Genomic DNA, 15,152 nt, shown 5'->3' on the forward strand with positions numbered 1-15,152 from the left:
GGAATGGCCTCAAGCTGCCACTGGGGAGGTTCAGACTGGACATTGGGAAACCTTTATTCAGGGCAAGAGTGGTCAGGCATTGGAATGTGCTGCCCAGGGAGGTGGTGGAGTCCCCAAGCCTGGCTGTGTTTGCAGGTGGTTTGGCTGTGGTGCTTGGGGATATGGTTTGTAGGGTTGTGGGTTGGACCCGGTGATCCTGAGGGTCTTTTCCAACCCGAGTGCCACTGTGATTCTGGTATTTAACTTGTCAAACACTCCACTTTCACAACAGTAACGCAGTCCATTGATTAAACCAACCCAACCGAGTGTGTCTTGTCTCTAACCACGTTCCATGTAACTATAAAGATCTTCAATATTTGTGTCTTATGAAAAGATAGTTGCTTGAAAAACAACCAAAAACCCTCCCATTTCTCTGCAAACCATTTCCCTGCCCTCAGGGAGAACACACTGCATATCCTGAAGCAGCGACAGCTGAACACGTACATGGGCAGTTCTCGAGCTCTGGTAACAGAGTTGGTAAGTAGTACTTAAGCAGACGGTTGGGTTTCAGAATGCTTTGGAGAGAGCAGATGTGCTGTTTTCACAGCCTTCCACTGAGTTTTAGATAGCTGTACTGTCCAAAAGTTATTGCATTACCTAAGGAATTGTGAGGCACGGCACCACTGGAGTTCTTTTTGGGGTGGGTGTCACTTCCATACCCCCATCACAAGGGGTGGAAGTGACATCCATACCCCCACACCCATGTGGTGAAGGAAATGGCTTTGTTAGTATTTTTTATGTCTGAAGGAAACTGCTGTTCCTAATCAGAGAGAGATTATAATGTCTTTGTTAGTACTTTTTCTGTCTGAAGCAAACTCATGTTCCTAACCAGAAAAGCTTACAAAACTCATTGGAAGTCTTTGCAGATAAGGGTTTGCTGTCTTCACACAGTAATTAGTACAATGAAACCAAGCCCTGATGGGATTCTGTGAGAACTGCTATAGTGTCATTTAATAGGAGGGAAGTTAAGGAAAGAAAGGACTGTCCAGTAGGAGGGAATGAACAGTCATAGAAGATGAATTCAATCTGAGAGGGATCCAAGGTATTTATTGGCTTGAGAGCATGTTTGGATTAAATAGAAGCGAGTACAGTTGTTCTGAGAAGCCTTCTCAAAAAGTGGAGGTAGAGAGACAGAAGGAGAAAGGATCTTTGAAGGTGAAGAGAGCTGAAAGATGAGAAGTTTGGGGCAAAAACCAAAGTGGTGAAGTAAATAAATTGCAGTGACTCCTTCTAATAAGAACAATGGCAGAAGAGGAATGAAAGAAATGAAGTATCATGCTAGGTATTAGATGGTTTGTACAGATTGTTAAGCCAACATGAAACAGTGACTCCAAATTATAAAGCAGGCCAGGAAATCATCACAAGAGATGTGTAGGCATTGGGTGGGTGGGTGGATGGATGGATGGATAGATGGGTGGAGACTTTTCCTTGCAGGATCCAGATGCTCCTATAAGACAGAAGCTGCCACTTGATGATTTGGACCAAGAAGATGATGTGAGGTTATTGAAGTATCTCTTCACTCTCATCAGAGCAGGAATGACAGATGAGGTGAGCTGCAGACAGTTGTCCTATCTTCTTGGCTAACTACTGTAACTGATTTAAATCCTGCTATTAGAGCTAATGAAAAGCTGCTTACTGAAATGTCTGTTTGAATTTGGCTTACAGTGATTTAACTTTCAATTTATTACCAGTACTGACAGTAATGAACTACTAAATTAGTATGCTAACAAAATTTTGCCTTTAGTCAACAAATTCTGGGTGTGGAATAGACATTATGGGGAGGGGAAAAATGCATCTTTGGGGGTTTTTTTGGTGGTGTTTAAAGGCCTGAGCTAGAAACCAATTCTTTTGTATTAGGCACTATGCATATATAATGACATCTGAGTAATGGGGGTGGGGGGAAAAGAGACTTAGACTTAGGAATATGAATCACAGAATGTTAGGGGCTAGAAGGGATCCTGAAAGCTCATCCAGTCCAACCCCCCTGCCAGAGCAGGAGCACCTAGAGCAGATCACACAGGAACACATCCAGGCTGGTTTTGATTATCTCTGGAGAGGGAGACTCCACAACCCCCCTGGGCAGCCTCTTCCAGGGCTCTGTCACCCTCACAGGGAAAACATTTCCCTCCTGTTTCCATGGAACTTCCTCTGCCTCAGCTTCCACCACTGCCCCTTGGGCTGGCATTGGGCATCACCCTGACTCCAGCCTCTTGGCACTCACTTTGAAGGAAACCTATTTGTGTTAGTGCATAGACTGTTGAGTGTTGTTATGGGAAAGGTGGGATTGCTATTTTTAGAAGTATATGAGGGGCTTGGAAGGCCAAGTCAGCTGGAAAATCCACTATTAGATGAAAGATACAGACATGCTGGAGCTTGTCCAGGGAAGGGCCACAAGGATGATCAGAGCGCTGGAGCTCTTCTCCTATGAGGACAGACTGAGAGAGTTGGGGTTATTCCGTCTGGAGAAGAGAAGGCTTCAAGGACACTTTATTGTGGCCTTCCAGTATCTGAAGGGGGCTACAAGAAAGCTGGGGAGGAACTTTTGAGGGTGTCAGGTAGAGATAGGACTGGGGGGAATGGATACAAGCTAGAGCAGGGTAGATTGAGATTGGATGTGAGGAAGAAGTTGTTCCCCATGAGGGTGGTGAGAGCCTGGCACAGGTTGCCCAGGGAGGTGGTGGCAGCTTCATCCCTGGAGGTTTTGAAGGCCAGGCTGGATGTGGCTGTGAGCAACCTGCTGTAGTGTGAGGTGTCCCTGCCCATGGCAGGCAGTTTGGAACTGGCTGAGCCTTGAGGTCCCTTCCAACCCTGACAATTCTGTGATTCTGAGAAAAAGCAGATGACTTTCTTGAAGAGATGGATTATACATCCAAACTACAAGACAACACTTCAACTATACTTACCAGAAGCATGCATGACAGCTAGTTAAGATGAGACTGTAGCATATTTCTGACATTGCTACAAATGCTGACTGGAAAACTAAGATGTTTGGGGGGGGGGGGGGGGCGGGGAATCACTACCGATGGTATTTTACTTCCTTAGAAATCTTTTGGTTGCTTTGAGTTGAAGATTCTTTGTGCCTAATTTTTTGCACATTAGACTCTCTGCAAGAATTCACTATTTTAGTGCTGTTCAAATTTTCAAAGGTGAAGCTGGGGGTTTTCCCACTTTGGAGTCTGTTGCTGAGACAATCCATTGTTTTTCAGGCACAGCGCTTGTGCAAGCGATGTGGTCAGGCCTGGAGGGCTGCAACTCTGGAAGGATGGAAATTGTACCATGATCCTAACAGAAGTGGAGGTATCTACTTGGGTGGTTATTCTGGTTGCTAATCAACCAAGCCAGCCCCACCAAAAAATTGTTGTGGTTTGGATTTGCTACCCAGAAAACTGGAAATCACAGAATCAACCAGGTTGGAAAATACCTCAGAGATCATCAAGTCCAACCTATTACCTAATAGCTAACACCTCCTGACAACTAAACCACGGCTCCAAGTGCCACATCCAAGCCTTTTTTGAACACCTCCAGGGATGGTGATTCCACCACCTCCCTGGGCAGCACATTCCAATGGCAAATTACTCTTTATGTGAAGAGCTTTCTCCCTACCTCCAGCCTAAACCTCCCCTGGCACAGCTTGAGACTGTGTCCTCTTGTTCTGGTGCTGCTTGCCTGGGAGAAGAGACCAGCCCCCACCTGGCTACAACCTCCCTTCAGGGAGTTGTAGACAGCAAGAAGGTCTCCCCTGAGCCTCCTCTTCTGCAGGCTAAGCAACCCCAGCTCCCTCAGCCTCTCCTCACAGGGCTGTGCTCCAGACCCCTCCCCAGCTTTGTTGCCCTTCTCTGGGCACGTTCAAGTGTCTCAATGTCCTTCTTAAATTGAGAAGCACAAAACCGGGCACAGGAGTCAAGGTGTGGCCTAACCAGTGCTGAGCACAGGGAACAATGACCTCCCTGCTCCTGCTGGCCACACTCTTCCTGATCCAGGCCAGGATGCCATTGGCCTTCTTGGCCACCTGGGCACACTGCTGGCTTGTGTTCAGCTGGCTATCAACCACTACCCCCCAGGTCCCTTTCTGCCTGGCTGCTCTCCAGCCACTCTGTCCCCAGCCTTTACAAAAGGAGACTACATATAAAAGTATGAAAGGCAATAAACATATACAAAACTTACTTACACACATTTACAGTTCAACAACAGCACAAATACCCCCTTGGAGAATAATTCAGTTCCCTTCCCCACCCCTCTGCACACAAAGCCCAGAGGGCTGTACACAGCCAGCCTCGGTTATCTGGTGGAGTCACCATCATTGGAGGTGTTCAGGAGGAGACTTGATGGGGTGCTTGGTGCCATGGGTTAGTTGTTTAGGTGGGTTGGATTGGTTGATGGGTTGGACACGATGATCTTGAAGGTCTCTTCCAGCCTGGTTTATTCTATGTATTCTATCTATCCCTCCCCTGTACCTCACAAGCCAAAACAGAAGACAGTCAGCCAGCATGCAGGGTCAGAAGGCAGAGTTAGAGCATCCAGAAGGTAAAGCAGGAGGTAGCCCACAGAGAGAGAAGCAAATTTGTGCTGCAAAATAGAAGATATTCAGCAGTCCAATGGAGTGAGATAAACTTACTTTGCATTGTTCTGTGTCCAGCCTCTAAAGGCTGTCCATCCCTGGACTCAAATTCTTTGGAAAGCCTTATTTAAAAGTTCATTGCCCTAAACTGTGACACTGCTTCAAAGTGCATTTGACAGGGGTAGAAATAAGCTAAGCTTTCAAAATGCTGTAACTTCAAGATAAGCATTTACCAAACTTACCCTGTAGTCCAGTTGAAAGCATCAAACCATTATGGGATGAGTTCCAAAGGGGTCAGCTCTGGGTTGCTAACAGAAAATAGGCTTTTTGCTGTTACTGATGTCTCTCCTTTTTGAACTGCTTTGTTTTAATTGTCCTCTGTGTGTAGGCAACGAGCTGCAGCCTGTTCAAGGGAATCCATACAGGTGCATCTGGAAGATATGTTGCTGGCGTATGGCCGAAGAGGTAAGAGAATGCTGCTCTGCTTGGGATTTCATAGAATAGAATCAGTCAGGGTTGGAAGGGACCACAAGGATCATCTAGTTCCAACCCCCCTCCAACACCCCACACTAGATCAGCCTGGCCAGAGCCTTGTCCAGCCTGGTCTTAAACACCTCCAGGGACAGGGCCTCAACCACCTCCCTGGACAACCCATTCCAGGGCTTCACCACTCTCACGGGGAAGAACTTCCTCCTCCCCTCCAGCCTGAATCTCCCCACCTCCAGCTTCATTCCATTCCCCCTAGTCCTATCACTACCTGAGATCCTGAGCAGTCCCTCCCCAGTCTTCTTGTAGCCCCCTTCAGATACTGGAAGGCCACAATGAGGTCACCTGGGAGCCTTCTCTTCTCCAGACTGAACAGCCCCAACTCCCTCAGTCTGTCCTCATAGGAGAGGTGCTCCAGCCCTCTGCTCATCCTTGTGGCCCTTCTCTGGACACCTTCCAGCACCTCCAGACCCCTCCCTTTCACTCCACAGCTACCCACAGTGAGCTGGGCCCTCCTGGCAAGGAGCTGAGGAAGGGTGGGTGCAGGGAAATCCCAACACCTCCTTGGTGGCTTGAGCTGACACAAAGGTGTTTTACCCCAAAGGTGTAAAAGAAAAACACACTGTTTACAAGTGTGTGTATATATATATACATATATAAATACAAAAGATGTTCAGGGGAAAAGGGAATGGCTTGAAGTGCCACATCCAATCCTTGTTAGAACCCCTTCAGGGATGGTGACTCCACCACCTCCCTGGGCAGCACTTGTACTGGTGCTGCTTGCCTGGGAAATGTCTGACTCTCTTATTTTTTTGGTTGAAAGTGAGACTGCTGACAGTGAGACTGCTGACACCAACTCTGACTCTCTGCTTGCCTTAATTGCATGGAAAAGGAAAAATGTTGCTTGCTTTCCAGGTCATTTATAAAATTTTCAGGGAAGCTGCAAGAGGATGCCAAGTGGAGGGCAAGTCACTTGCAGTTCTAATTTTGGCTCCTGATGTGTCCTGTGATTTTCCATCTTGGAAGCTGTTAGGTGGAACATTTTGTAATGGATTTAGCCTCTAATAGAATGTAAAGTGACTGGAAAATGTGCATGGAATTAAACATTTATTGGTTGGTTTGCTGTTTTTTCTTCTGCTTATTTTAGGAGCAGTTTAACAGATATGAGAGAGCAATCTATGCAGCACTGAGTGGAAACCTCAAACAGGTATGTTAAGCCTTCTTCCTCATGAAGGAATACTGCTGTTTCTAATTAGTGTACTTTTGAAGGTCTAGAAGGCAGGACAGTGGCAAACATTTACTGCTTTAGTAGACAGGTTCACAGGCTCACAGGATGTTAGGGGCTGGAAGGGACCTCTGGAGATCTTCCAGTCAAACCCCACTGCCACAGCAGGACCGTAGAGTCCAGCACAGGTCACACAGGAACACATCCAGACAGGGCTGGAAAGGCTCCAGAGAGGGAGACTCCACAACCTCTCTGGGCAGCCTGCTCCAGGGCTCTGGCACCCTTAAAGAAATTCTTCCTCATGTTGAAGTGGAACTTCCTGTCCTGTAGTTGACATCCATTGCCTCTTGTCCTATCCCAGGGCACAAGTGAGCAGAGGCTGTCCCTGTCTCTTCCTTCCTGACCCCCAGCCCTCAGATATTGATAGACATTGATCAGATCCCCTCTCTCTTCTCCTCTCCAGACTAAACATCCCCAGGGCTCTCAGCCTTATTCCTGCTGAGAATCAGTACAGACAGTTGTAGTGTTGTTGGTTGAGTTCTTTTCTAGTTTAGCATTATTTAAGAGCTTACATAGTCACTTTCCTGCTCAGGTAGAGTCATTTTACAGACAAGTTGGTGTATCCTAAGATGATTCTGTACCCAAATTTCACTATCCATAGGTTTTACACTCTGTATGGTGCTGTCATCTTTAAGTAGTTCTCTCTTGGTATTAGCTTTAATGCTCCAGATGTTTTTGTGCTCGCCCACTCCTACCTGGTGAAGTTTGAACTTTATTTTTTATTCAAGAACAATGAGGAGCACTGCAGACCATCACAAAAATTTCCTTGCTGTTAGAGTAATCAGTGGTAAGCTGCTACTGGAGGAGCTTCATTTCCCACCCTGCCATCTTGCTATGATGTAGTAGCAATAACAGATCATTCTGAAAATCCAAGACAGGGGAGTAGGGAATCTTTTCAACCTTTATCAAATGAAATGTGAACAAAAAAGTTCTTCCACAGGAACTCAGGCATTGTAAAGTGACAGATTTATGCTTATGGCAGAGCAAAAAGGCATTTAATGAAAGTAAATTTCAGTGGCTGCAGTGAAGTTCAGTAACTTCCATTTCTGTTTCTTTTTCGTTACTGTAAGAGAGAAGTGTTTCATGAAGTGCAGTGTTTTCCCTGGCACTGGGCCCAGGGTTTCACTGCTGAAGGAGCCTGGCAAGATGGAGGGGAAGAACTGGATATAAAACTCATTATATCACTCCAGCAGTGGTGCTCCCTTCCTCCCACCCTAACTACTGCACTGAGAGCCTGGCAAGATGGAGGGAAGAACTGAGGAAGTTTTACCCAGAGAGAGTGATTGCCCATTGGAATGGGCTACCTGGGGAGGTGGTGGAGTCACCATCATTGGAGGTGTTCAGGAGGAGACTTGATGGGGTGCTTGGTGCCATGGGTTAGTTGGTTGGGTGGTGTTGGATGATAGGTTGGATGTGATGATCTTTGAAGGTCTCTTCCAACCTGGTCTGGTCTGGTCTATTCTATTCCTATTCTATTCTATTCTACCACCACAGCAGTGGTACTCCCTCCTACTCCTCCTACTCTCACTGCTGCACTGAGAACCTGGCAAGATGGAGGGAAGAAAAGGATACAAAATTCATTTTATCACCACAGCAGTGGTAATCTCTTCCTCCTACCCTAACTACTGCACTGAGACTTGTGCAAACATGACCTAAACCAGTAAGGCAGAGTGATCCTGCTGAGAAATGATCAGGTAGACCAGTGGATAGTCTTAGACTAGACTAGAATAGAATAGAATTAACCAGGTTGAAAGAGACCTTTGAGATCATTGAGTCCAACCTATCACCCAACACCATCTCATCAACTAAACCATGGCACCAAGCACCCATCAAGTCTCTTCCTAAACACCTCCAGGGACAGTGACTCCACCACCTCCCTGGGCAGCACATTCCAATGGCCAATCTCCCTTTCTATGAAGAATTTCTTCCTAACATCCAGCCCAAACCTCCCCTGGCACAGCTTGAGACTGTGTCCTCTTGTTCTGGTGCTGGTTGCCTGGGAGAAGAGACCAACCCCGACCTGGCTACAACCTCCCTTCAGGTAGCTGTAGAGAGCAAGAAGGTCTCCCCTGAGCCTCCTCTTCTCCAGGCTAAGCAACCCCAGCTCCCTCAGCCTCTCCTCATCGGGCTTGTGCTCCAACCTTTATCTTTCTGAAGTGGTACAGAAGGTAGGGAATGGTGTCAGAGTGGTGCTGCCTCTGGGAGGAGGATCAGACAATTTCTGTTGCCTACCTTGGGTATGAAATGATGAGGGAGCTAGACCATTATGCAGTGGACAGACATTTTGTATCCTCCTTTGCTGAAGTAAAGGCTGCTGTTCCAGAGGGTTATTAGTCTCCTTTGGTGCCTGGAAATCTGATCCTAAATTTGATAGTTGCTGTGTTCAGGTTCTGATAGTTGACCGGTCATTTCTTGATCATTTTTGCTCTGTGTTTGTTTGTTTAATCTGTAGCTTCTTCCAGTCTGTGACACCTGGGAAGACACAGTTTGGGCATATTTCAGGGTGATGGTGGACACTCTGGTTGAGCAGGAAATCCGAACCTCAGTGGTGACTGCAGAGGAGATGGAAGAGCTCCCTAGGGATTATTTAGAAACAAAGTAAGTTTTAAGCACAATTACTCTCCCAGCCTGAACAAAGGATCCTGTATGATGTGTCTGGAATATTCAAGGTAATATTTTTTTGCCTCTTCTCTCCTTTGAAGCTGGACTTCAGAAAAAGTTTTTGAAGAACTTCAGGCAACAGACAAAAAGGTAGATGTGACCTCGAGTGTTTGGCCTCACAGTCTGCTGGTTTTAACTACTCACTGCTTCTGCTCTTACTACACTGTTTTGAGGAAGTGCTCAAATGTGCACAGTGACTGAGGTATTTAGGTTTTCCACCTCTGTAATGTGTAATTTCTGGATTCAAATAGACTTTTCTGCATGGTGCCATCTTGTAATGATGAAAAAGACACAGGTTTGGTCATGTCCCCTGTCTGCCAGACTGGCTGGGCGTCCTGAGCAACCAGCTGACTGTCAGGTGTTGTCATCCTCATGGCCCTTCTCTGGACACCTTCCAGCACCTTCAGATCCTTCCTGTAATTGAGGCTCCAGAACTGGACACAGTGCTCCAGGTGTGGTCTCACCAGAGCAGAGTAGAGGGGGAGAATCACCTCCCTGGCCCTGCTGGCTATGCTTCTCTTGCTGCAACCCAGGATCTGATTGGTTTTCTGGGCTGCAAGTGCTCACTGCTGGCTCCTGTTGAGCTTCTCATCCACCAGCACCCCCAGGTCCTTTTCTTCAGGGCTGCTCTCAAGCAGGCAGCTTCAACAGGCTCTGTTTCTTTGTTACTTTTAACACTCAGGTCACTTCATTTCACTCAAGATGAAATATCTACCTTGTATATTAATTTAGTAAAGATTCCATTGAAATTACACTTCCTTGTATTTGATGGAATAGACACAGAGCACTTCATCATATTGCTAAGACAAAAACATGTTGAAAGGCAGCTTCCAGATTGCTGAAGTCAGCCACATATTTACTCATCTGCTTTTGCTTTCCTCATGCAATCACTGAATTGTAATTCAGGCATTAAACCCCCTCCTGGAAAAGAGATTAAAATCTCTCCTCAAGTGAATTTTGCAGGCAGGCCTTTCCTTTAAGGAGTTGTACAGGTTGATGCTTCTCCTCCTGTGACTTTGTAGAATCTGTTCTCTGCAACATCCTTATTTATTCTTCTCTTGGGAGCAAGAAGCCCTTAGCCTTGGATCTCTTTCAGGAGAGTATTAACCCCACAGATCTATATGCTGATTCTTTCTTTCAGTTTGTCAATATCCTTGTAGTTTGGCACTGAGACAGCAAGTGCCTTTTCCCCTGCTTTTTATGCAGAGTACCCTTTGAAACAGGGTGGATTTTTTTCCCCCCTCAGGATCCTTTGCTTTATTTATAAGACTGCTTTCTTTAGACATTATGCTGTAAGGTTTTATTCAAAGCTTGAACTTTCTTTTTCTCTCCCCAGAGGGTGATAGAGGAGAACCAAGAACACTACCATGTGATTCAGAAATTCATTATCCTGGGAGATGTGGATGGTGAGTTTTCCTTTAAGTGATTTGTAAATGTCAACTGACTATTTCAGGTGACCTTTCCAGAAACTTTTATGTGAATGGATTTTAAGAGCACACAATAGGTGAATTCCACCCAGAAGCTAAGCTGCTTCTTTAATCAAGAGCTGCAGGGGCTTCCTGGGGTTTGACATAGAGGGTAGCTGTCAAAGAAGACAGGAAATGTAAATGTGCCAGCAGTAGTCCCACATAGATTCTAGAACTGTCTCTCAGAAATGGCAAAATACATGCAGCAGATTCATGAATTCATAGATTCACAGAATGGCTTGGCTTGGAAGGGACCTTGAAGATCATCCAGTTCCAACTTCTCTGCTATGGGCAGGGACACCTTCCACCAACCCAGGTTGCTCCAAGCCTCATCCAGCCTGGCCTTGAACACCTCCAGGGAAGGGGCATCCACAACTACCCTGGGCAACCTGTTCCAGTGTCTCAACACTCTCACTCTGAAGAATTTCTTCCTAATCTCCAGTCTAAATCTACCCTCCTCAAGCTTAAAGCCACTCCTTTTTTTCCTATCACTATAAGCCCAAGTAGAAAGTCCATTCCTGGCTTGCTTGTAGGCCCCCTTCAGGCCCTGGAAAGCTGCTCTAAGGTCTCCCCAGAGCCTTCTTTTCTCCAGGCTGAACAGCCCCAACTCTCATAGCCTGTCCCCATAGGAGATAGGCTTCAGCCCTCTGATCATTGTTGTGGCACTTCTCTGCACCCACTCCAGCTGTTCAATGTCCTTCATAAGCTTGGAGCACCAGAGCTGGCCACTGCTCTTACTGCTTCTGCTTCTTACCAGAAGCAAACCAGCTGAATCTTTCCCGAACTACTGCAGCTCTGTTGTGTTGGCCTTTGGAGGTTAAATTGCTCTTGCTGAACCAATGCATGGGCTTGAAGCATTTCTTAGGCGTTTGGGTTTTTTTCACCATGATACTGTTAATACTAATGTTCCCCTGGTGGCTGTAGGTTTGATGGAAGAATTCAGCAGGTGGCTTTCCAAAGACAGAAGTGTGCTCCCAGGACACCTCCTTCGCTTCATGACGCATCTCATTCTCTTTTTCCGGACTCTGGGCCTACAGACCAAGGTGAGCTCACTGGTGTGCTTGAGAAGAGCCTGGAAGAGGCACTCAGTGCCATGGTGGAGTTGATGAGCTGGTGTTGGGTGATAGGTTGGACTGGATGGTCTCTGAGGTCTTTTCCAACCTGGTTAATTCTGTATTTGCTTTGTTGTCATAGCAATGCTTAGTCTTTGAAGTAGAATCATAGAAATAAACCTTTCTTCTACATTTTTCAGCCAGTACAATCATAGAACCAATAAGGTTGGAAAAGACCTCAGAGATCATCCAGTCCAACCTGTTACCCAACACCTCATGACTAACTAAACCATGGCTTCAAGTGCCATGAACACCTCCAGGGATGGTGACTCCACCACCTCCCTGGGCAGCACATTCCAATGGCCAATCTCTCTTTCTATGAAGAACTTTCTCCTCACCTCGAGCCTACAATTCCCCTGGCACAGCTTGAGACTGTGTCCTCCTGTTGCTGGTTGCCTGGGAGAAGAGACCAACCCCCACCTGGCTACATCCTCCCTTCAGGGAGTTGTAGGCAGCAATAAGGTCTCCCCTGAGCCTCCTCTTCTCCAGGCTAAGCAACCCCAGCTCCCTCAGCCTCTCCTCACAGGGCTGTGCTCCAGACCCCTCCCCAGCCTCACTGCCCTTCTCTGGACACCTTCAAGTGCCTCAATATCCTTCTTAAATTGAGGGCCCCAGCATTGGGCGCAGAACTCAAGGTGTGGCCTAAACAGTGCTGAGTACAGGGCAGAATGACTTCCCTGCTCCTGCTGGCCACATTCTTCCTAATGCAGGCCAGGATGCCCTTGGCCTTCTTGGCCACCTGGGCACACTGCAGGCTCATATTCAGCTGCTGTCACCCAGTACCCCCAGGTCCTTTTCTGCCTGGCTGCTCCCCAGCCACTCTGTCCCCAGCCTGTAGCACTGCCTGGGTTTGTTGTGGCCAAAGTGCAGCACTCAGCACTTGGACTTGTTAAATGCCATCATGTTGGACTCTGCCCATCTGTCCAGCCTGTCAAGGTCCCTCTGCAGAGCCCTCCTACCCTCTAACAGATCAACTCCTGCTCCAAACTTGGTGTCATCTGCAAATTTACTCAATCAGCCCTGAGCAGATCTCAGAGGGAAGGTTTGTGAAGTGTTTATAAGATTCCTGATTTGATGTTTGAGTACAGTTCCCATAGGTTTATGCTAAGATGAAGATCTCTTAATTTTACTTACATACATGAAACTAAAATGATCATTTTTCCCAGTCTGGAGTCTCAGCTAAAGCAGTCTCAGGTGCTTGGAGTACACCTTGGTGGTTTGGTATAGGCTATTACAGGTGAACCAGGTTAAGCTCTGTCTGTAGGAATGTGAACATTTGCTATAACACAACAGTGCATGGAGCACCCTGCAGAAGTCATCTGTTCCCCTGGCATTGTATTTATTGATCAGAAAAACTGGTGAAGTGGAAAGATTTCAAAAACAATTCTAGAAGTGACTTTCCAGTTAGACCAAAAACTATGTTACCCAGTGGCTGGAAAAGAGAATCCATGGAGAACTAAGTCTTTATTCCAGAAGACATGAATCACTCTCCTAGAGAAACAGTTCTGTTTGACTGTCTGGATTACTGAAGCAGGGATGAGCAGATAACCTTTTATCTGTGTGATAGCAGTAGGCTGCAGAGGTGGTGGTGGTGGCTTTTCAGTGGGGTGGGTTTGTCTTTTGTGGTTGTGGATTTTCATTGGCCACATTGTCTGATTTAAAACTGGATTTACATCTCTTTGCATTAAGGAGGAGGTTTCTGTTGAAGTCCTCAAGACCTACATTCAGGTAAGCTTTCAAAACAACTGTTAGCTTTTTTCCTAATGCAATTTAAACCTCAAGGAGCCTTGAGAATACAGGATGGAAAAGAGCTATGATACAGTCATTGCTCTTCTCAAGGGGTACATGGAAGCTTGCCTGACAGAGTTTCTGTCAGCAGTGCTTAAATGACCATTTTATTGATCCTTGTTTGGAAGTTGAGAAGGGGAATATCCCTCTATCAGAACAAAACAACCAGAAATTTGTTGCACATTCATCACAGAGTCACAGAAACATTCAGGTTGGAAAAGAGCCTCAGGGTCACCAAGGCCAACCCAGAACCCTACTCTACAAGGCTCACCCCTAAACCACAGCACCAAGCACCACAGCCAAACCACCTGCAAACACAGCCAGCCTTGGGGACTCCACCACCTCCCTGGACAGCACATTCCAAGCCCTGACCACTCTTGCCCTGAAAAAAGCTTTCCTAATGTCCAGTCTGAACCTCCCCAGGGGCAGCTTGAGGCCATTCCCTCTTCTTCTGTCACTAATGACCTGGGAGCAGAGACCAGCACCAACCTCTCCACAACCTCCTTGCAGGGAGCTGTAGAGAGCCAGGAGGTCTCCCTTCAGCCTCCTCTGTTTCACACTAACCATCCCCAGCTCCTTCAGTTGCTCTTCATCAGATTTCTTCTCCAGGCCCTTCCCAGCTTCCTTGCCCTCCTCTGCCCTGGCTCCAGCACCTCCACATCTCTCTTGTATTGAGGTGCCCAACACTGAAGGCAGTACTCGAGGTGTTGTGTTTTCACACTGCAGTGTTCACCCAGAGGAATGTGTATGTTACTGTGGTAGTTTTAGGCTATGCCTTTAATGCTGGGGGTGGAATTTCAACCCATCACAGTTTTTCTAAACCTTTGCTCCTTCCTCTGCAGAGGCTGATCTCTGAGAAGCACACAGACTTGATAGCTTTTTATGTTAGCCACCTGCCCCCAGAGCTGGCTGTTGCTCAGTATGCTTTGTTCCTGGAAGATGTCACTGAAAGTGAGCAACGCCACCACTGCCTTGAGTTAGCAAAAGATGCAGGTGAGAGGTGCTGGTACTCCAGATACATCAATATCTTGGGTTCTTTTGTCTTTCAGTAGCTTTTCATGACAGATCTAGCTTTGAAAATTGATGCTCTTTCCTTCCTGTGTCTTCATTTTGTTCAATTGAATGTAATTTACTGATCACTCCTCGAGTAGGTTTTGCTTTAAATAACCTGGAGTTGTCATTCCTTTTCTGAATTAAGCTAAGTATCACTTTTACCTCTGGGTTATGTCCAAACACATCAAAAAGTAAATGCCTGATGCCTGTCTCAAATATATGCTTGAAGCTTAACATCAGAGGATGACAGGATGTTAGGGGTTGGAAGGGATCTCTGGAGATCATTTGAGTCCAAACCCCCTGCCAGAGCAGGACCTTAGAATCCAGCACAGGTCACACAGGAACACATCCAGACAGAGCTGGAAAGGCTCCAGAGAAGGAGACTCCACAACCTCTCTGGGCAGCCTGCTCCGGTGCTCTGTCACCCTTACAGTAAAGAAGTTCTTCCTCATGTTGAGGTGGCACCTCCTGTGCTGGAGTTGACATCCATTGCCCCTTTCCTATCCCAGGGCACAAGTGAGCAGAGCCTGTCCCTTCCTTCCTGACCCCCAGCCCTCAGCTATTGATAGACATTGATTAGATCCCCTCTCAGGCTTCTCCTCTCCAGACTCAACAGCCCCAGGGCTCTCAGCCTCTCCTCCCCAGGGAGTGCTGCAGTCCCTTCAGCATCCTTGCAGCCCTCGAGCCCTCGCTTGGATTCTCTC

At 46.8% G+C, this 15,152-nt stretch overlaps 1 protein-coding gene across 1 annotated transcript in view; it reads left to right on the top strand.

Annotated features, from left to right (window-relative positions):
• The window catches only part of NUP107 (nucleoporin 107), a 41,879-nt gene that overhangs the window by 19,726 nt on the left and 7,001 nt on the right, over positions 1-15,152 (top strand). Inside the window, exons 11-21 of the mRNA XM_068160962.1 lie at positions 438-516; positions 1,474-1,587; positions 3,246-3,336; positions 4,986-5,062; positions 6,231-6,290; positions 8,821-8,966; positions 9,071-9,119; positions 10,366-10,435; positions 11,420-11,538; positions 13,297-13,335; positions 14,238-14,388. Of these exons, the coding sequence (XP_068017063.1) occupies positions 438-516; positions 1,474-1,587; positions 3,246-3,336; positions 4,986-5,062; positions 6,231-6,290; positions 8,821-8,966; positions 9,071-9,119; positions 10,366-10,435; positions 11,420-11,538; positions 13,297-13,335; positions 14,238-14,388 (995 nt within the window). The remainder of the gene's footprint in view (positions 1-437; positions 517-1,473; positions 1,588-3,245; positions 3,337-4,985; positions 5,063-6,230; positions 6,291-8,820; positions 8,967-9,070; positions 9,120-10,365; positions 10,436-11,419; positions 11,539-13,296; positions 13,336-14,237; positions 14,389-15,152) is intronic.

This window comes from Melanerpes formicivorus, unplaced genomic scaffold, assembly GCF_026170545.1.
Source record: "Melanerpes formicivorus ecotype bairdi unplaced genomic scaffold, bMelFor1.0.p_v2 SCAF_54, whole genome shotgun sequence".
Taxonomy (NCBI): domain Eukaryota; kingdom Metazoa; phylum Chordata; class Aves; order Piciformes; family Picidae; genus Melanerpes; species Melanerpes formicivorus.